Source organism: Halichoerus grypus, chromosome 5, assembly GCF_964656455.1.
Source record: "Halichoerus grypus chromosome 5, mHalGry1.hap1.1, whole genome shotgun sequence".
NCBI classification, from domain to species: Eukaryota; Metazoa; Chordata; class Mammalia; order Carnivora; family Phocidae; genus Halichoerus; species Halichoerus grypus.
Window position 1 is genome coordinate 9,254,965 of NC_135716.1, and position 22,953 is coordinate 9,277,917.

The following is a 22,953-nucleotide window of genomic DNA, read 5'->3' on the forward strand; positions in this document are numbered from 1 at the left end:
GCATATTATAATTATCTTCTCACATTCTTTTCTCTTCCACTTTTTAAAATTTATAATAGGCCTTACAATTTTAGATTTACAGAAAAACTGAGCACAGAAAGTTCCCATATGCCTTCCTTCACACAGGTTCCCCCGTTACTAACATCTTGCATTAGTGTGGTGAATTTGTCACAATTATTGGAGCAATATTTATACATTAACTAAGTCCATAGTTTGCATTAAGTTTCATTCTTTGTGTCTTAACTTTTTTTTTTACTTATTTTGAAATAATTTTTTAACTTACCCAGAGCTTGAAATAGTGGTACAGTTCCCTTTAATCGATTTCACTGAATGTTAACATCTTACACAATCATATTGCGATTACGAAACCAAGAAACTGTCATCGATATAAAACTATTAACTACAGACTTCGATGAATTTCACCAGCTTTTCACTAATATCCTTTTTTTGTTCCAGGATCCAACCCAGGATCTTACATTCCATGTACTTATAAAGCCTTCTTAATCTCCTCCTCAGAAAATATTAAGGAATATACAAAAATTCTAGGACTAATAAGTGAGTTTAACAAAGTCATGAAGATACTAAAAAATCAATTGTACTTATAATCTAGTAATTAAATATCTGAAAATGAAATTGAAAAAAACAATTCCATTTACAATATTAAGAATTAAATATTTAGAAATAAATCCAACAAATAGTACAAAATCTAAACACTGAAAACTACAAAACATTGCTGAGGAAACAGTACAGAAATCCTGAACCAAAGCAGAAATAACACCATGCTCTTGGATCAAAACACTCAATGTTAAGACGGTAACTGATCTGTAGATTCAGTGCAATTCCTGTCAAAATCCCAGCATGTTTTTAAAAATTAAAATAAATAAATAAATAAATAAAAATCCTGAATTCGTAAGAGCAGAGAGTAGAATAGTGGCTGCCAGGAGCTGGGGGAAATGGTGAGATGTTGTTCAAAGGGTACACATTGTAGGTAGAAGTTCTGACAATTTAATGTACGGTGTACTGACTGAAATTAACATACTGCATTACATACTTGAAAGTTTAGAGAATAGATCTTAAATGTTACAACCACACACAAAAAAATGATAATTATGTGAGGGGATGAAGGCATGAACTAACCTTATTGTGGCAGTCATGCGTGTATCAAACCAGCATGTACACCTTACATGTGTTATCGATCAATAATGTCTCCATAAACTTGGGGGGGAAAAGCCCCCCAAAATTAAAAAATAATGGTTGAAAATCTGATCCTAAAATTTTTATCAAGAATCAACAAACCCAGGATTGTCAAGAATAGTTAAGAAAGAACATAATTAGAGGAATTACACTGCCTGATTCCAAACCTTACTATAAAGTTGTAATAATCAAGACCGCGTGGTGTTGCTTAAAGATAGACACATAGATCAATGGGAAGAGAATACAGAGCACAGGTATAAATCTACATGATTGTGGTCAATTGATTTTTGACAAAGGCACCTAGGTAATTCAAGGGAAAATAATATTTTCAACAAATGGTGCTGGAGCAGTTGGATACCTACCTGCAAAATTAAAACGAGATAGCACTGTACACCTATTAGAACAGCTAAAATACCAAACACTGGCAAGACCAAATGCTGGCAAGAATGGGGAGCAACAAGCTCTCATCCATTCAACTGCCCATAACTTCTTAGGTCTATTTCTGGATTCTCTATTCTGTACCATCAATCTGTATCTCTCTTTGCCATCTCTACACCGTCTTAATGACTGTAGCTTTATAATAAGCCCCCTAAACAGAAATTGTCCTTTGTTACTTCTTTTCAAAATTGCTTAGGCTATTCTAGGTCCTTCGCATTTCCCTATGAATTCTAAATTCTAGAATCAGCTTGCTAATTGCTGTCTCAAAAAGTCTGTGGGGATTTTACTTGGAATTGCATTATATCTATCGGCCAGTTCTGGGAAAACTAACACTTAACAATATTGCATCTCCCAATCCATGATCTTGGTGTATTTTTCTATTTGTTTATCTCATCTTTATTCTAGGCATTGTTTTGTACTTTTCTGTGTACAGGTTCTGCATATGTTTTCAGATTTACCCCTGAGTATTCACATTTTTGATGCTGCTGAAAATGGTATTTAAAAAAATCCCATTTCCAATAGTTTGTTGCTAATGTGTAGAAATACTAGTTCTAGTAGCATTTTGGTAGATTCCTTAGACTATTTCATATACATGGATCTTGGAAATGTTTCTTTCTTCCCTTCCAAGTAGTAAGCCTTTTATTTTTCTTCCTTTGTTGCCCAGTGACATATTGCACTAGGACCTCCAGAACAATGTTGGATAGAAGTGGTGATAGTGGACATTCTGGCCTTCTTCCTTATCTTAGGGAAGAAAGTACTCATTTATCATTACTTTAAGGGTAAGTTTCTCGGTCATTGCCTTTTATATTAATGCAAATTCCTGTCCATTCCTTTTCTGAGTTTTTAACCATGAATTCTGAAACATAAAATGCTTTTTCTTATTGATATGAACATATTTTTATTTTGATGACATATTACATTTTTTAGTATTAACCAAATTTGTATTCCTGTGGAACACTCAACTTGATCTTGATATATTATCCTTACAATGGATCACCGGATTCACGTTGCTAGTATTTTGTTGAGGTCTTCTCTGTCTATTCAAGAGGACCATGTATTGGTCTGTAATTTCCTTTTCTTGTGGTGTCTTTTCCTGGTCTGGCATGAGGTCAAAGTTGGGTCCCCAAAAGTTAAGTGTTCCTCTCTCCTCTATTTTCTGTCAGTGCTTGTGCAACATTGAGATTTCTTCCTTAAATGTTTCATAGAATTCACATTCAGGCCTGGAGTCTTGAGGGAACATTTTTAATTACAAATTCAATTTGTTTATTTTTGAGTCACTTTCAGTAATCTGTCTTTTCAGGAATTCTTCCTCTTCATGTAAGCTGTCAGATTTTATTGGCATATAATTTTTCATAATATCTTTAAAAATTGTTGGTTGGACACATGGTAATGTTCCCTCTTCCATTCTAATTTTTGATCAGTCTACGTAGGAGTTAACCAATTTTATTGGTTTGCTCAAAGAATCATTTTGGTTTATACGGTTTCCCTATTGCTTGCGCATTTAGTAGGTCATCAATTTCAGCACATATTGTTTCCTTCCCTTTCTATTTTAGTTTTAATTTGCTTGTTTTTCTAGTTTTTAAATCTTAGATCAGTGATTTTGTACCATTAATTTCCAGTTTTTTAAACTGAGGTATAATTGACAAGTATTAGTTGCAGATATACGTGATTTGGTATCTGTATATATATCTGTATATATTGTGAAATGATCACAGTAAGTCTAGTTAAAATCTGAGTACCTTTCTAATATAAGCATTTCCATCTATAAATTTCCCTCTAATATTGCTTCAGCTGCAGCCCACATATTAGCATGTTGTTTTTATTTTCATTCAATCAAAAATGTCTTCTGATTCCACTTGTGACTTTTCTCTTTGACTCATTGTTATTTTACAAGTATGTTAATAATTTCCAATCATTTGGGGGGGTGGTTTCCAGATATCCGATACAGATTTCCAGTTTAATTCCATTGTCATCAGAGAACATATTATTATTTCAATTATTTTAAATGTATTGAGACCTGCTTTATAGCCTAGTATACTGTCCATCTTTCTGAGTATTCCATATGCACTTGAAAAGGAAATTTCTGTTCTCATGTTGTTGGGTGGAATGTTGTGTGTCAATTAGGTCAAACTGAGTGTTCACATTTTTTCATGTTCTATATCCTGATTTTCTACTTGTTCTATCAATTAGTGTTATAGGAGGGTTGAAATCCTGAATTCTAATTGCAGATTTTCCCATTTTCTATTCAGTAATATTACTGTTTGCTACATGTATTTTGATATTCTAGTAAAAAGCCTATAAATACATTTTTTTAATTGTAATTTAATTTTTTTGTGGACAAAAGAGAGAATGATAGAGACCTGTAAGTATAAAGGCAGGCAACATTCTATTGGGAAGTGAAATGGAAAGGCAAAAAAGAGAATGTAAAAATATGTAAAAGTTCCCAACTTCAAGAAAAAGCTTGCTCCTGTATTTTGAAAATAGACGTTAAGTAGCAAAAACAACTGATTCTATTACATACATTTAAAAATAGCAGGTTGATTTTAATATGCCAATATTTACAAACTGGAAATCACACCTTCTGCAACTGTTTAAATTTATGATGAACAGTTTCAAATGGCAAAATCAAAGCTCCACGGCCCACAGCAGGGTCCTCAGCTGTGCGTAACTATGCTGGCCTTTTCCTCCCCTCCCCCACTCTTTCATCTTCCTCACTCCAGCTTCCTTGGATGATCTCTTAAACACAGTAAACATACTTAAGTTTTGTCTTCAGATCCACTTTTAGGGGTACCCAATGATATAGGTACCAGGAGCAGATAATTTTCCAAAATTCCTATACAGAGGTCAAAAAACACTCAAAGACCATTTTTTTGGTTAATGCACATAATCTATTTCCCCCAAGCCCCACTGCCTACAAATCTAATTATCTTTCCATTCTTTTGCCTCTCTGGCTCCTTGTACTCTTCGATATCACCCATCTCTGAAAAATATGTTTTTTTATGTTTCTATTAGCCTATAGACTATGACCTGATTAGTTCTATATCCAGCCACATAACCTGATGGCTGGCAAATGGATGACACTCTATGTGACCACTGCATTTAATTTTCAACTTCACAATTTAATCAGAGCTTCTAGGTACTTTGCTTCATTTAACTCTCAACACAGTTCTGTTAGGGATCGTTCACATTTGATAGATGAGGAAACCCGAGCTCAGAGAGATCACTGCTGGTTATCTGCCAGAGTGAAAACATGAGTGGCAGAATTGCAAAGCTCATGCCTGCCCCACTAAGTGCCAGGTGCAGCGTTCCCTGATGTCGCTCCTCGTTGTTCCTGCTGAGGAGGAGCGACACCAGGGAACGCTGCACGCGGGAACAACGCAGGGTACGAGAGGAGCCCTTGGATATGGAAGAGAAATTGAAGCTTGAATAACTGCCCAGGTTTGTAGAGACACAACAAAGGAGAATCTTCCAGAAGAGGGAAATGTTAAGGAGGCAGGACATGGAAACAAGCATAGGCTATCTAGCAGTGAGGCTGTACTTAAATGAATTTGAGATCCGGATGACACAAAACTGATTTGAAACAGGGAGTCACCAGCGGTTTCAGAGAAGACAACTGAACTGACAACATCAGTTGAAATGCACCTCTGCTAGGAAAAGACCAGGACCACAGCGTTCGCATCTTGAACCTGCCACTTAAGTCTTACTGAGGACATGTTTCTAAATGTCTCTATACTTCAGCTTCCCCGTCTTGAAAATGATCTTGTTTGACCAACTATCCACATCAGCATCCAACGGGGTTCTGCAGGTAACGTACGATATGGGCACAAAGCAGGTGCTCAGGAAGCGTGAATCTTCTAGCCCGGCAAGTGACCGTTTTCATGAACCTACAAGGAAGGTTAAAATTTCAGGAGGCCAGTATTAACACCTCCACAACATGATGTGATAAAAACTAGAGATGGCAAAGGGGGAAAGCAGCATGTTTTGAGCAGCCAGCACAGGTGGTGATGGGACAGATACGGGGAGACTATGAGTTACAAGCTGGGGCTCTCAGCATAATGTCACAGCAGAGAGAGTGAAGGTGGAGGAGGTCAAGGTGACTGGAGGGGATATAGGGTGCTTTGTTTTAAACATGTGGAATAAGTGAGAGGAAATAAGTCAGTGAAAATAAGAGTGCTAGGAAATTATGAGAGTAACTGAATTCCTTTAAGGAAAGAGTGCATTGACCTTAAGTTTGAGAAAAGTTCGTCAGTAGGACCACGCACAGGTATGAGGAAATACAAATTACATTTATCAGTACCATTCTAAGGATCCCTCCCACCGGTGCTCATTTGGTTCTGTCTGGGTAGCAATGAAAAGTTATCTTTTCAAGAAACACCCTCTCTAGTTTATTGCTTATACTTACATATATTTGTTCAGAAAGACTGAGTGGAAAGAAAACTCATCCGAAACCTCTCACAATGGACTTACTTCTCAAAAACCAATTTATACTTTTAAACAGGGAAAGGCTCAGCTTACTTCAACCAAGTGCATATGTTGATATACTCTAAATTAAATGGGTATGTACATAAAAGTAATCTGACATAGATTTACTTTAAAAATCTAAATTAAAAAATTTAGACTTTCAATTCATATACATAAAAGCTGAGCAAAAATTTAGTAATCTAAGTATTAATGGAACTTCTCATTTGCTGGCTGCTAACCAATAAACTGATCTGATTATAAGGTACTACAAGAACAATGCACATCAATCTAACTGTGGTCACCAGGGACTGAGAAGATGAGTATTACTAGGTACAAAGGGTCTTCTGTGTATGTGACAAGAATCTAGGCAACTTCACAATTCATAGGTTAAGGATGCTATTTGCTCCACTCTGAAGAAAAAAAAAAAAAGATACAAATTCAATGTCTGGAATTTAACCACAACAGGGAAAAGATTAGAGCCATTATTTTTTTAACACAAATGAAAGATAATATAGACATTAGGAAGTTTACGCCACACATGGAATATAGGCACTATTTTTTTTTTTTACTTTAATATACAAATTAAAGCAAGTACCCCAAATCACCTCTACTAAAGCTTTTCATTTCCCAGTAAGATCTCTGATAAAGTTAATGTATAATAAGTAAATACACAGGACCATATCTTATGTTTGTTGATCTTTGGCACATTTGTCAAGTTGGAAAATGTCAAAAGGCAATAAAAATTTCTAATGATGGTTTTGCACATTCTTTTAATCGTCTTCACATCAAAATATAAGGCCGCAAAAAGGCAAGCTGAAATATTAGGATATGTGGAATAGTTTTAATAAAGAGTTTTACATAGAGTACCTTACATATAGAACAGTGTGTTTGCAAATTTAAATAATATCTGAATGTACAGTGGCATGTATTCTTATCAAAGATAAATTCAAGTTTACTGTGTATCAGTTCTAAAATGCATTTACACAGATCGCTAGAACTGATAAACAGAATGAGGCATAAAATATTCAAGTGTTATATCATCAAATAGCCTCCTCTGAACAGTCTTTTTCCCCTTTTTAAAAAAGTTTCAAAACCTGTACATACATTTTTAATTTTTAAAAACTGTCTGTTAAAAGGTAACATTTCATGTTAACCACCAACTCTTATAGTCTATAGTAATAAAACTAGATATGTGCAGATATAAATATGTGTAGGATATGTACATATGTACGTTGAGTGTTTGTTTCAAACAAGCACACACGCTTACGCATACCTGCGTATGGAGCATGGCGGCGGCACGCAACTCACAAGAGCACTGGCGGACAGGAGGACCTGGGCCCGAAATCCAGCAAGAGCTAACTCAGCAACTTAGTTGCCTTTGGTTTCAGAAATCTGTCCATTTGTGACCAAAGCTAAAAGTTTTGAGTGCGCATGTATTTTTTAAAAATAAAATTCATCTTCAGAAATGAAGCTTTTCCAGTATTCCACTACCAGCAGTTAAAAAATCCACAGCCACAAATTATTTTGATTTTTGTCACTCCTCATCCCAGCTGAGGTTATTTACAATTTTTATCTGAAGGCAAACACCAAGCATACTCAGGATCAAACTGTACGCTGATGCCTGAGTCCTGAATTCAACTATATATAGGACATAGATAGTCCACATGACACATCCATGTTTCTGATGGGCTGATGGCATCCGCAAGACCTGGGAGCGGAACTCCCATGACATTTAACATTCTCTCTCCAGCAGTGTCATCGTCATTTGGCACACTGACCCTTCTGCAAGCCATTCTGTTTGTAATGAGCTTAATGCCTGCAAGAAATTCCAATTATTTGGCATTTTTAAAAATATATAATCATAATGAAGTCAGAATTCCACAATTGTTTTTCCTCAGAAGTGAGGCTTCCACTGTCAGTTTTCTGATTAAGAACATTCACCACCTAAGATACAGCTCATGATCCCATGAAAGTTTAAATACTCTAAACTTCGGTGCAGCTCGATCAACTGCAGTGAAGACAGTTCGTATAGCAACCTTATAGAACTCTCCAGAATTTCCTTGCGTCTACAATTTTGCTTTTGGCCAAATGCTGGTTTATTACACGGATCTTTCTACTAAAAATTATATAAACACACCATATTTCTTTCTACACGTATCTCGAGCTTCATGTAAAGCAACTATTGAAAAATCCTGCCAACTCAATTTCCTTGGTATAAATTATATTCAACTTCATTGATCCCTGGCATATAACACATTATCATGTAGCTTGCTCATAATCTTTTTCTAATATTAGCTTCCTTGAGAAAGGTTGTTCTTCATTTTCCTTTCCAAGGTGCCATCCTATTGATGTCACAAATCAGTAAATGACCAAACATCACTACGCTTTTTCAACTATCCACTCAGCAGTCATGTGGATAATAAAAATTATCAACTGAGGAGACCCACATTCTTTTCCTTAGGTTTTCACTGTTGTCATACGGAGCAAAGAGTTGCTATTTGTTGTACTTTGCCCATGTCAATCAGGAGCTGTTTGAGATGGCGTTTAAGTTGCGGCAGCCTTGCAAGAGGGTCAGGCGGCTCCAGCTCTCCTGTGAAATCGAGCCAGCTTTCCAGAACTGAAAGAGAGAACAGAACAAACAAATTGAAATGGCAACTGGAAGAAGTCATAACATGGCATAACTGGAAGGCTGGACAAGGATGGAGACAGAGATCATGCTCCTTCTTCTAGAAGGCCATAAATATACTCAAGCCATTTCGGAGAGGCTTTAGCATCCTTTATACTACATCTTATCCCACAAGAGCTCTAGTCCTTCTTGGTAACTTCTGTTCTTATTTTAGGTACTTTTTCCCTTTGCAGGCATAAACTAATTTCATTTTGAATATCTCCTTCTACTCTCTTCTGGAATAGGGAACAGTTTCCTGTGCCTGCTGAAGCTGTCTATTATTTTAGACTTAAATCATCTCTACTTCATTTTAAATAAAACTTAGCTATTCTAACCATTCTTTTTTTAAATCAGGAAGTTCTTTTTAACAAAGGAAAGGAGGTGGCAATTTCTTAGTTTCCTTTTCAGTCCCACTATTTTATCATTACTTTAAAAAAAAATGTAAGCATGTTAGAAGTCTAGGCAGAATGCAATTAGTTACTCCACACTTTTTATTAACTTATAATAAGGGATAGTGTCAAGTTGCATTTTTTTCCCACCAAAAATCTACTCAAAACATTAAAGTAACAAAAAGCTAGCTTAAACTAAATGGAAGATGCTTTTGCAATTGGTTTCCATTTCCTCTTTTCTCAGGGAAAAACAAAGCAGTAGGAGCTCTAACTTACTGTGGGGTGAAATTAAAAAAAAGGGGGGGAATACAATCTTATGTATGAGGTTAGGAAAAAACCCCACTGGATTAGGAATCAGGTAATCTTACTCTATTTTCTCAACTATAAAATGGGGATAATCTTTCCTGTCCACTCCTCAGGGCCCTGTATGATAAAATGAAAAATATCAAAGAAAACCATTTGAAAATGTATGTGCAAACTTAAGGTTTATCTACTTGAGCTTGTGGGAGTTTCTTCTTGTTGTTAATTTCACTTCCTACTGACCACCGTGAGAGCAAAGATACAAAATGTTTTCCCCCATATTTTAAATATGCTTAAGGCCCTTACACTGACTTCCAAAGAAAACGAAGTTCAATGAAACTAATGAATATTCCATATGCGCTCTATATTGCACCCAGCAGATGGGCAGTATTTAATAAATATCCACCTTTAAGAAAAATGAGATAATATCCAGTCATATTGTTTTCAGCCTAAAAGACCCCAAACACCAGCTTTATTAAATGCGATGTGAAGGAGCAAGATGCTCTATCAGCACAGAGAGCATCTACAGTTCTCGTCCCATAATTTACAACACTTTACATAACGTCTTCATAACAACAATAAACACACTTTACATGCTATAATCACTGTATTTTAGTTCTTTCTTAAAATTACCATCAACTTCTTTTTCTATTAGGTCCATCCTGCTGGTAACTTCATTCTGCACATTCTCTATGTGTGTAAGGAGATTGAGCTGCCACTGAAGATGTGAGTCTCCTGGGTCTTCAGTGCCCTTTTTATCATTATAAATAAATACCGTATTCCTTTCAGCTGGATTCTTCTCCAAAGAACCATTGGAAAAAAACAAAATGGGTGAAATGTAATGTCATAACGGGAAAGATACATGAAACACCTCATTACCACAATGATCAGTGAAATCCAATTGGACTCTTAGAATATTTTAAAGGAAGTGCTAGCACATAATTAAATTATATCTGATGGTCCTTAGAAGAGCAGATATGCTTGCCATGTCACTCCACAAAGCCTAGCATGGGGCTCCACAGCGTGGAGAGCATCCAACAAGACATGCTAAAGAAGTAAGTTGCTAATTATACTCTGTAACGAGAAAGCCCAGCTCATTTAGACTAACCCCCTCTACAAATGAATCTAAACTAATGACGTAAGTGGAGTGAAGGCAGAAAGCAATGATGGAAAAATCATGGAAGGTGACAAAGGCCAGTTTAATTAACTGCAGACTGTAATTAACTCTTGCAGGTAAATCAGTGAGGCAAGAGAAAGATAAAAATCTTTTAAAAACTTAAAAAGTGCAAAACGCTTTACACATACACAAAAAATCTGAATTCAGACTCACCAGAAAGAATTCATTTCATAAAAGGGATGTTAATTTGACTAAATCATCTGCCACAAATATCATGAACTACAGACTTCCCAAATTTATTTGTTTACGGTGAATTCCTTGATAAAACAGCCCCGAAAAATAAAGAACTAATTTTAAAGTGGCATTGTTAGTTGAAAATCAATGAAAAATGAAGAAACAGTATTTCTTAGACAATCTCTATGAACAGGAAAAAAGTTTTTAGAAATTCAATGTACAAAGAGCCGTAAGAATTCAGTGTATCACATAATGGAATTGATATGCATAAACAAGTATGCTAAAATTTTAAAAAGAAAGACTGGAATGCCACCTTTTATCTGAAACACATATTGTATTAATATATACATACCCACACGCACTTACACATTCTCACACATAGACATCTTCATTTGGAAAAAAATGTGGCTCATAGTTTTCGGAGGTATCTAAGTGTGCTTATAAAACTAAAACCTTGGTTGGGGCAAAAGTTTACTGAATTACTACAACTCTGAATTAGGGGATAATTCAGTGTTCAAATGGCCAGTGTTTTCTAATAGAGAAAGCAAAAACTGTCTTTACCCAACAAGATATTTGTGAACTTGGAAATATAAACATAATTTTACTGGGAATTCAGTATGTTTTATTTCATAAAATTTTCCTATGGTCTATCATATTTTCCAAGCCAAAACAAATGAACTAGTTATACCTTTTCAGGCATTCCATCTTCTTTCACTGAGTATTGTGAACGTTTTTTATCTTTTGTGTGGAATTCTTGTTCTTCTTCGAAACTACTAACATCATCATCATCTGAGCTCCCAGGGTCTGTGAGAGCTTTGCAGTCTTGACCAAAATTTTGTGGCTTTTGGTAACTGTGCTCACTTGTTATGTAAGTTCCTTCCATTTTTAGGGGCCAACGAGGTGGTTCTTTATGGTTCTGCACGTGGTATTTCTTTTCCTCTACATTAACTGTGTCTTGCACTGCTACTTTTTTCTCTACCCCAGCAATTCCTTGATCTTGGTCTTTTCGCTTCCCAGAACAAGCCCAGAGATGAAGGTCAGGATGATGTTTATTCCTTAAAGCAAAGTTGGAGAAAGAGCAATTCAGGGAAAAAAGAAAACAAGTTTAGTGCCATAATAAATTTCAGGAAGTAAAATGATACAGATAACCCCTGGTTGTCCGTGCCTTCTGTTCAGTGAGTGTGCTGACTCAGGCAGACTGATCCCCACTTCTCTGCTGAAGACCTAGACTCACCAAGAGAGCCAGGCTAGAAGGAGGGCAGGGGCTCAAGACAAAAGCAGAGGTATTCTTTAGGTAACTTGCCCCAGAATTTAAACCAAAGTTTGAATTCTCACAATTTTATAGAAATAATACTCAGGTAGAAAAGCAATGATGAGAGGCCCCTAGATGGCTCAGTGGGTTAAGCATCTGCCTTGGGCTCAGGTCATGATCTCAGGTTCCTGCTCAGCAGGGAGTCTATCTCTCCTTCTCCCTCAGCAACCTCCACCCCAGCTCGTGCTCTCTCTTTCTCTCTCTTAAATAAAATCTTAAAAAAAAAAAAAAGGCAGGGACGCCTAGGTGGTTCAGTCGTTAGGCGTCTGCCTTTGGCTCGGGTCGTGATCCCAGGGTCCTGAGATCGAGCCCCACATCAGGCTCCCTGCTCCGCAGGAGGCCTGCTTCTCCCTCTCCCACTCCCCCTGCTTGTGTTTCTGCTCTCGCTCTCTGTCAAATAAATAAATAAAATCTTAAAAAAAAAAAAAGGCAATGATAAATGTAATTATCTTGATAGTTCACATCATTTGTTAGATGCACTTCTTTTCCTACTGACTTTTCACCGTATTTTTTTAAATTGTACAAAACAAAAAACTTTTATATGAGCATATTTTTAAACCCTCATTCAATCAAAAAGTGATACTTGCTCATGACAAAAAATTCAGGCAATAAATGCATACAAAGTAAAAACCTCCCTACCACGGCAATCATAAAAAACTAAGGTATAATCTTTCAGACATTTTCTACACATATAAAATTATTTTTTAAATGGATAAGCATATATTTTCTCTTTTTACACAAATGGGGCCCTCAGTTTGCCTTCTTGATAGATAACATACATGGGCATCTTGTGCTCTCAGTACACAGACGTTTCCCTCATTTTTACTCTAGTTGCTGAACAGTATTCATGTACAACAGTCTGGGATCACCAGCCCACTCCCACCTACAGATATGTGTGCGTGTTCATGTGATCTCTGCACACGAGTGGGGATATTTCAGTCAGATACGGAGCTGCTGGAAAACTGGTACACATTTTTAAATGGGACAGATACTGTCCAAGCGCCCTCCAAAGAGGTTGCACTGATTACGCCCTCACCCACAGTCTATGATAATGCCCTTTTATCGCCGTCCTTGCTAAATAGTGTGTGATATTGCACAGCTAATTCTAGTCATTAAAATTCTGCAGTGAGTGAAACCAGAATTCTTTCATCAGAATTGATAAGAAAGGGAAATACTGAGGAGGCATAAACCTTTCAGAAAGCTCAATAATGTTTGTGAATTAATTATTTCCAGGTTAGATAAACACCCAGGGGTCAAATTAGTTTTCTTCTAATAATAACCAAGTATTGTTCTGAAATTATAAATTTTATCTTTTGGACATCTAATGTCAGAAAATACTAAAATTCTTTCACAGTAAAGGCATAGCAGAAAGCTAGTTTTGTAGTCTGTCCAATGGACCAAGTCCTGCTCTGTCACTGAGCTTGATCAAGTAATTCTCTATCTTTGACTACCCATCTACCAAATGAGAGGAGGTCTATTTTTCAGGCTTATTTTAAGGATTAAGTGAAATCTGATACTAAAGCACTAACTTCTGGCATGAAGTAGACTTTCTTTTTAATAAGTTAGCTCTTTCCTCAAGTTTTAACATTTGCATGCTCATTTCATAAAGAAATTCATATTCAGATTTATGACATTCAACAGAAGCAAATTACATCCAATAGTCACTGAGTACTTATCGCTACACTAGGCACTGGGAACAAAATGATGAATAAGACATAAGCCCTACCTTAAAGGAACTCATGGTTCAGTAAGGGGAGATGGACATGAGACAACAAAGTGCACCGAAGTGTCAACATCAGTACAAAAGGAGTTTGCCAAGAAGGGTGTGTGATCAGCCCTGGTCAGGCAAGTATCACGAAAAGGCATCTGCTAAAAAGACTAGTGATAGAAGGTTGTTCTAAGTGTGAGTAAAGTCTTCTAACTACGATAAAGCAGGCTTCGCTCAGGGATTATGGTTTGGTAGAGTTGCGACGTTTGGGGAAAACAACTGGGAGAGGGAAGTAATGGCAACAAAACAACAGAATATATAGCAGGGAAGAACTCAGAGCGCATGCTGCAGAGCCAGGAATACACTGTGGGATATGAAGCTGAAAAAGAGACAAGCTCCTATTCATCTTTTTTTTAAAGATTTTATTTATATATTTGAGAGAGAGCAAGAGCAGGGGGGAGGGGCAGAGGGAGAAAGAGAAGCAGACTCCCCACTGAGTAGTGAGCCAGACATGGCGATTTATCCCAGGATCCTGGGATCATGACCTAAACCAAAAGTAAACACTTAACTGCCTGAGCCATGCAGGTGCCCCAAGCTCCTATTTATCTTTTACTAAAATCATACTGGCAACAAGAAGAAGGATGAACTCAAAGAGTACAAGACTGGAGCCACAGAGAACTAAAAAGGTGTGGCAATGGTTCATGTGAAAAGAACAGCCTGGGCTGAGACAGTATGAGGAAGAGAGATAGAAAAGCACAGAACAGTGTTAAGGAATTACAGTGGATAGGTGTCTTGGCACACCAGGCTGAGGTGAAAGCTGGACAGACAAGGATAGAAAGAGGGGAAAGGGCAAGTTTCTGGCCCAGGCAAGTGAGTCAAAATGAAGACAATCTTGTGAAGAACCAGTGAATCATCCTGTTTTATATAAAATATTTTTTTAGGAGAAGAATTCTAGCCAGGGATTAGGAAGAACTGAAAACATGGGCTTCAAGAACACTCAAGACATGTTACTTAGGGAGACTCAGGTTGGGTTTTTTGTTTGTTTGTTTTCTTAAGGGAAAAGAGTCTGGGATGACTAAAACCCATTCGGTGCACAGCAGAGGGATGGATGCTATGACCTGCTTGCTCCCTTCAGAGTCCATCTTAAGGTAATTAAAAATACACTATTAAATCTACTTCATCTGGACACTATTCCGGCACAAAATACCAGTTCACCAAGCAACTGTACTTAATTTTGTGCATACAGCAAGCACACGAAACAGCTGGGCAGGGACTAACATTTGTTGGAATAGCAGAGGTGGTAGTGACCTTCAACCACACTTATTCATTCCAGGACAACAGGCAGGAAGCAGCTATTCATCCAAGAAGTTTATTAATCCTGCCTATTTTTAAAAAGTTAAAATGTATTCAAATATCTCTTCTGCCTTCCACACTGCTCATCTGAACCTTCAAAAGGCTGCCTGATTACTGTGAATTAAAGCGCACGCCACCCGTGACCCTGAGGCTCCTCACTTACTTCAGTATGCCGATCTTCAGCTGGAGCCCGTGCAGGACTTCCGTGACACCACAGACATCAGCAAGCAGGTGGTGTGTGGAAACTATCTTTTTGGCATTGAGATGAGAGTAATTTTCTTTTAAAAACGATAACCCACACATTCTCCCATTATCCAACCAATCCTTATCATACCGGTATTTTGCACTCCACCTCTGACCTGTAGATGAAGGTGACATTAAAAGGACAAAGGATTCCACTTATTCAGATTTCCTTCCACTGCCATCTTATTGACACTATTCAGTAAGCAAGGTGAGCTCTGGTACTAAGAACACACTCAAAAGAAGAGCAAGACGGCGTTCTGAGGAGCTGGTGCTGGGAGAGCCCCTCCAACCTCGGGGTCTCCGGCCTGCTACGGAGAACACACTCCATTAAGATGTGCTCAGGGCAGAGGACACCTGCAGAGGAACCTTGAGTGCACGGCTTTGCATTTCTGATGTGTCTGTCATCTGTACCGTAGAAAGGCTGAGAGGGCTGGACAGAAACTAGACGGGGTACCCGTTCTCTCACAAACATTTGTTTTGAACTGGACGAAATAGAGTTCTACTTAGGCGAATAAGGACCCCTCTTCAGGATCTCACAGGGTCCTATATAATCCTACCAATGTCAATACTATGTCTATTAAATTAGTTGCTTATGTGTCTGTGACCCCTACTATACTGAGACAGTGGAAGGCATGCTTAGAATCAATCATCCTACCTCTTACCAGCATTTGGCAAACAGAAGGCATCTAATAAAGGCTGCTGAATGAATAAACAAATGTCTACATTCATATGGGTCTGAATCATTCTCCTGCTTCCTAATGTTACTTTTTTTTAAGTTAGACAAGAGGAGAACCTGACAGGCTTTTATTTGAGAATATCTAGTTATTTTCTACCTGGGTAGCTGAAAGTGTATACAATATGCAAAACCTTGCTACTCAAAGAGCCTCTGGCATGGAGGAAGGCACTGGACAGGGAGTCAAAAGGGACAGGTTTTCATCTCAGTTCTGTCATGTCTACTAGTATCCTTGTGCACAAGGCATGAAACCCTCCGTGCTCCAGTTGTCTCATCGGTAACATAAAGGGACAGACCGTGATCATCGGAGATCCCATCTAGCTAAAATGAGCTGGATATGCAACACAGTCAGGAACTTTCTTAAAACCACATCATGAGGGGCGCCTGGGTGGCTCAGTCATTAAGCGTCTGCCTTCGGCTCAGGTCATGATCCCAGGGTCCTGGGATCGAGCCCCGCATCGGGCTCCCCGATCAGCCAGAAGCCTGCTTCTCCCTCTCCCACTCCCCCTGCTTGTGTTCCTTCTCTCCCTGTGTCTCTCTTCATCAAATAAATAAATAAAATCTTAAAAAAACAAAAACAAACAAACCAGGAGTTACATTCAGAATACAGTTCCATTCAAATAGCCACACATAAACCTATTTAGAAATCAACACACAGGGACACACTACGGGGCTAATTCTTCTCCAGGAAAAAGACATGTGTAACTCTGTCCTTCCAGTAATGTAGTAGTTACATTAATGAAACGAGGCTAATGTTCTGGCCTAGGTAACTAACACGGAAAATAAAACTGTAACAAACAATGACAACTATTATAAAATGTCAACACGGAAAAAGAATTTAACCGGTGAAGTAATGGTGTCCTACGCAGCGGGTGCACTACGGAATCGGTACCCAGGTCTCCAGGGGCCCGGCCGACAGCACGGGGAGAGGGCTTACCAGGCGGGTCCCTGCAGACGTAGCAGACGTACTGCTCGGGGATGCTCTCCTCCAGCAGCCCCATGCACGCGCTGTGCTGCCAGCACAGACACTCTTCACACTGCCAGAGAACACAGGGGTGCTTCGTCACAGGTCTGCTCCCAGACAGGACCACAAGAGCCCTGCCTTTCAGCTAGCCGTGGCCGTCTCCTGCTGCCACCCACAGCTCCGTTCTTATTCCACACAACGATGCAAGTGCCGATACATGATGAACTTTTTATTTGAAAGAGTCGGCTACTTCAAGGACTTCCTCTTGGTGCAGCTATTAAAATGTGCCTCGATAGATTACTTAAATCACACACACACACACACACAAAACTATTGCTCTCATTTATTTCCCACTAAATTTTAGGCAAATACATCCTTAAAATAGCTTAGGAAAGTATGGACATTTTTTTAAAAAAAAGACACGTTCATAGGAGTGCCTGCAGCAGTGACTTCTTAAAGTATTACCTGTGTGGTGACCCTATAAATGTGCAGTTCCCTTATCTGAGAAGATCTTTGAAAAAGGGGAGAAAAACATTACTCTTTCTTCATTCCTGTAACTAACGTTTCCAAATTTTCCCAATGTCATCATAAAACGTGGGTTATGCTTTTTTCTTAGATACCCTTCCTACAGGGAGAGGCGGTTCGTGATGCTTAATCCTTGCAACAATTTTTGACACTAGTGGAAACGTTTATTTCCACATCTGCCTGTTTAAAGGCTACAAACAACAGGGATCCAGGCCAGTAAGAGAAGGGCTGCTATGCTCTACCCTTCAATGTGGATGCTCGCCCACCCTAATGGCTTCGAAGAATGGATTCCAGAATTTCAGCTTGAAGACCTCAAACTCAACACTCTCATATAGGGAGGGGGATCCTTAGGTGAGAGAGCAGTCTACTTCATTTGAAGAGATTTTCTCATCATTACTGCTGGGATTTTAAACGTGAGAAGCAAGAGACCTGTCTTCAATAGGACCATGAGTGACAAAAGAACACGGAAGCCCTGATGTACTTGCTTAGCACCTGAAATAATTATTTGCTACAACAGGGAAGACTGGTTACCTGGATCATGAAGCCGTTCTCCTCATCCATTTCACAAATACACCGCACAATCTCATTAAGAGCATCGTCTTCATCCTGAGATTCCTCAAAATTGGTTGAATCAAAGTCCTGATTGTACTCATCCCCACTGAGAAGCAAACTCTCTGTTGAAGAATCATCTAGGAATTCCACATCTGATAAGTCTAGAATATACACAAAAGCATACTCAGCATTTATTTTCCTATGTTTGTGTCATTTTTCCAGATAGAAAGGAGCTAAAGGAAGTGATTATAAGCTATTAGGTATTTAGAAAGGCAGGCCAAACAAATGGGATTAGAGTAGGTCTCTGAACAAAGAAACAAATGATTTTTGAAGCTTACTAGGTAGTTATGATCGACTTTATATCTTAACATCTACACTATTACAAGTAGCTTGGAAAGTATCCCTTAGTCTTGGTGCTTATCGAGGCTATGGCTAAGGTTGATAATAATTCAAATTTGCATAGTTTCAAATGCTTTCACAAACGTTAGTCCTTTTCATCCTCCCCAGAATCAGGGGTCATAAAAATAACGGATTTTGTTCTTTGTACCACAGTCAAGGCACTTCAGCGAAAGGAAGGAGACTGCCTGGAGTCCAACACCAATACTACTACTCTTAACGGTGCCAGTATCTTCAGCCACCAGTGCACTTACTATGCGGCAGGTACTATACTAAGCACTTCAAAGAGAAGACCTATTATTTGCTCGAGTAGTGCAGCCAGCTAATGGTAAAGCTGACTGCAGAGCAGGACTATCTGACTCCAGAGCCTATGTTCTCGATAATGTCACCACTATTCCTTAAATTGAGATCAGAAGTTCCCCAAGGAATTTACAAATTTTCAAAATTTCACTTTGATTAAAATCTTCTAAAAATAAGTATATTCTAGAAACTAGATCGTATGGATGACCACTACATATACATCAACTTAAATGCCAGGTTTTAGGTTTGTATTTGTACCAGTGTTGATGTCAAAGATGACAATTTAGCCCAGGCCATTGAGAAAAAAAAAAATCAAGGCAAACGCAAGGAAATATTTATTTACGACAAATGACAGGACACTAAAGTTCGGCAGGAGTGTGGATGGAGGAAGGCAGGAGCCGCATGGTCGAAGACCTGCCAGCTTCTGTGAGGCACCTGGAGGCCAGTCCGCGGAGCACCTGAGTGACAGAGGCGGCTCCTTCTGCCTCAGTGTCTCAGCCTCTAGCCACAGTCCGTGCCACTCCTTCACCTGCTCCTTACTCACCTCCCTCTGTAGGGTATCGACAGGCCGAGGCAGGAAGGGCTCTGTACTGCTGAACGTTCCACAGCCAGGGCTTAGAAGGAAGCCTGCTATACATAGTAAGCCGCTCCAGAATGCTTCTGGAGGAGCCAAGGAGGGAGTCCATAGCCAGAGAAAATTCTCTTTTCAGACGATCAGACCAGAAAGAAGTGGGCCAAATGCAAACTAAAAAAACTCATGCTGTTTATATTTTAAATATTTCAAGACTTAATGCTTCTTCTACCAGCTTCTAATCTGATTTTTTTCCTGTTTTTGAATGTTTTATTTTTGACTTATGAAAAGTTAATGTTTTACAGGAAAATAAACATTTTCCTTCCTTTAGGGTCTTAAGACATCTTGGAGAAAGTGAGATCAGTAGAAATGGTATTAGAGAAATACAGGAAAACTTTCAAGGCGTAAACAATTAGGCATTATAAAATCCTTCTAATAATACTATGAGGAAATTATTGAGGGGAAAATATGAGGGGAAATTTCATTCATTCATCATCTTACTATCTTAAATCCAAAATTAGTATTTTCTCTTGGGCCTTCCAGAATGCAAGTTCAATGTTTCAAAATGGCACACTAGAACACGAATAAACAGTTTCAAACATTGTTGCAGCATTTATGTGGCGTTATATGGATGGCAATCATAACAGAATTAATAAATTTAAAACTATGATCTTTAAAGGAATTAGTGTGTGTCTCACATATGCTTTCATGGCCCAAATAACCAGGTTTTAAGGTGTTAGAATGCAAATTTAACATATTGGCCAGAAAACCTAGTTTGAATAACTAATTCCCAAGCATCAAATAAATGCTTGGCTGAATTCTAGGGGCTGAGTAAATGGGTCCGTAGGTTCAAAGTTAAAAAGAAAAGCAAATAAAAGTCCCCTCTCCTACCGAAATACCACATGGAAAACAGCTCCAACTGAGTGGCCACGGGAACACCATTCTCTTCCAACTGTTACCCCTTGAACTATCATTGCTATTTTCCCAGACACATTCTCTCAGTGTGGATTCCAGATCAGCATCACCTGCAAACTCATTAGGCATCAGGCATTCTGAGGATGAGGCCCAGAGAGGTGTTTTAACAAGCTTTCCAGGTGGTTCTGATGCATGCTAACACTTGAGAACCTCTGGCCGAAGACCTGCGCCCTGTATCAACACCTGTCCTTTCTCCCAGCTCAGGGCTGAGTCACACACGGGGGGCACACACCCAGGACACCCCTGCCGCCCCCCTCACGCATCTAGTTCCAGCGGCACTACCAGCCAGACATCCCCTCCGTTCTCCAGCACTCTGTGTAAAGTGATGACTTTCCGACCTCACTGCCTCCACCAGGAGGGTCCTGACGTGATTGTCAACCCAAAGCACTCAGAAACTCCATCTACCCTCCTGGAAATCTCATTCGTGCTCTGCAGCACCTCTGGATTGGTCATTCCAAAGCATCACAGAGACAGTTTTCACGGACACCTGGGGTGAAGAGCCACTGGCCCAAAAGGGAACACAGGACCTGTGCTTGTTAGAAAAGGACTTTTTTCCTCCCTCTCCTCAGTGTTTGAAAATGATAAATCTCAAAAGTGCCATGTGCTTATTTCAGGAGAAAGGGAAGATGACGCTTTTCCCCACAGCAGGCTAGACAGGAGTTGGGCCTGGAAGAATGCAAGTGGTAACCGTGCAAACAAAAACACATCACCTAGGACCTACCATGTCGGGCCCTCAGAAGAAAGGAGAAGGCCGGAGTGAGCTCAGCCATCAGTATCCCTGGGGTTTTACATAAGATGAAGACCCCGTCCCTTAGTCTAGTCTCCAGCCACTGCCATCAGGGTCTGCATGGGGGAGTCTCCCCCCACTGCTGAGAGCCCCGGAAGGTGAGCGTGCTCAACCCCACAGCCGCCAGGACGGCCTGCAGGGCAACCTGACAGATTCCGAATCTGCCCGTAAAACACCCATAATCAGTACATAGGAGACACTAGGAGCTTCCTCACCATCTGTCCTACAGTTAATGATAAAAGCCAATTTTACTTTATAGAAGTTAAAGTAGCTCAACTATCTAATGCTGAGATGTTCATATTAGTTTACGGGATAACTTCTTAAATGGTGTAAACAGATAAGCCCTCACTGAAGTATGTTTCCAGCTCAGTTCCCCATTTAAGAATCTTAAGACTTGTTTAAGCATTACATGATTACACATACTTTCACCACTAAGATCAACTGACAAAATTGCCCTTGGGTACTGATATGTTGTATTTTTCTCCGTGAACATGCTTCGCAGAGCCAGAGAATTCCCAGAAGATCGAGTTAGTGGAGAAGAGCACCTTTCCAGAAATTCTAGAGAACTGTCTTCATAGTCTGAATAGTCTGTAACATAAGATACATAAAGAAATATTAATAAAGTGTCAGGTCATCAGGAAGAGTCACTTTATAAAAACTAACAAAGTTACATTTTACAAGACATAAAATAACCATGCCCCCTCTTCCCTTACCCACAAACAGCTAGATGGCGGTGCATCTGATAAAGTGGGCTGGGCAAGAACACCTGGGGAACTGTACCCCAGCAGTACACACATACCACCAGGGAGCACCATGTTCTAGCTGGTTCCAAAAACTCGTTAGCCAGTCCAGACGTGAAAAAGGATTATCTCTACAGTTTCTCTCCATTATAATCACAGCTATGTTTACAGTAAGATTTGCAAGATGGAAATTAACTTTGTTTTTGCAATTTGTAAAGAGGTGCTCATAATGTGTAGCATGTCAATCATTACACTGATAATTCAATTGATACATTTTTCAGCAAAAAACATCTGAATGAAATTAATTGGTCCTCCTGAAAAAAAATTAATCCAAGTCCTGTCTTCCTCAGCTTAGCATGAGTCCTGCAGATGGAGGACAGGGAGGAGCCACCTGCAGCTTCCAGGAGAGCAGGGTGTGATGACAGGGACAGACAGGAGAGGCCAGGATTCGGGGCCCTGGGAAGGCTCTGGAGCAGAGGAGAGCCTGGCGCATCTGACAATCTGAGACCGAGGCTACAGCACAGTGAGGGAGAGAGAGAAGAAATGAGGCTAGAGGGGCAGGAGCGGGTCTGGTTAAACACGTCCTTATTTTTGAGTTTTATCCTAAATGCGGCAAAAAGAGCGTGACACAAGTCTGATTCCGGTTTTCAAAGCCTACTGGAGCTATGGAATGAGGAAGGGGGCAGGGAGATGCAGGCAGGAGGCCCCACGGCCTGGCCTGGGAGGAAGGCAGCCGGCCTGAAGGCTGACAGGCAGATGCAGCGACCTGCAGATCTGAAGACTGGCGTCAGCAGGGCACTTTCCAGGCTTCTGCTTGAACTACCAAGAGGCGGAAAGAGGCGCTCTGAGATGGAGCTGAAGAGTAAGAGGGAGGAGAAACCAGAGAAGGAATGCGGGTCTGAAGGAGACTGATTGATTATTTTATTTAAAGATTTTATTTATTTTAGAAAGAGAAAGAGAGCCCGGGAAGGGGGGGGGGGAGGCACAGAGAAGTTG

General features: G+C 39.4%; 1 protein-coding gene across 16 annotated transcripts in view; it reads right to left on the minus strand.

Moving 5' to 3' along the window:
- Window positions 1-296: 296 nt before the first annotated feature.
- PHF20L1 (PHD finger protein 20 like 1) overlaps window positions 297-22,953 on the minus strand; it is an 85,291-nt gene continuing 62,634 nt past the window's right edge. For 8 of the 16 annotated variants that reach the window (XM_036091143.2, XM_078071993.1, XM_036091140.2 and 5 more), the window contains 7 exons: window positions 21,641-21,805; window positions 18,168-18,349; window positions 17,085-17,184; window positions 15,335-15,530; window positions 11,487-11,853; window positions 10,081-10,246; window positions 6,847-8,710 (listed from right to left, as the gene is read on the minus strand). In XM_036091143.2, coding sequence (XP_035947036.1) covers window positions 8,568-8,710; window positions 10,081-10,246; window positions 11,487-11,853; window positions 15,335-15,530; window positions 17,085-17,184; window positions 18,168-18,349; window positions 21,641-21,805 — 1,319 coding nt within the window. In that variant the 3' untranslated portion in view covers window positions 6,847-8,567. Of the gene's footprint in view, window positions 5,517-6,846; window positions 8,711-10,080; window positions 10,247-11,486; window positions 11,854-15,334; window positions 15,531-17,084; window positions 17,185-18,167; window positions 18,350-21,640; window positions 21,806-22,953 lie in introns of those variants that run through there. The other 8 variants (XM_078071990.1, XM_036091148.2, XM_036091145.2 and 5 more) reach the window with 4 other exon arrangements.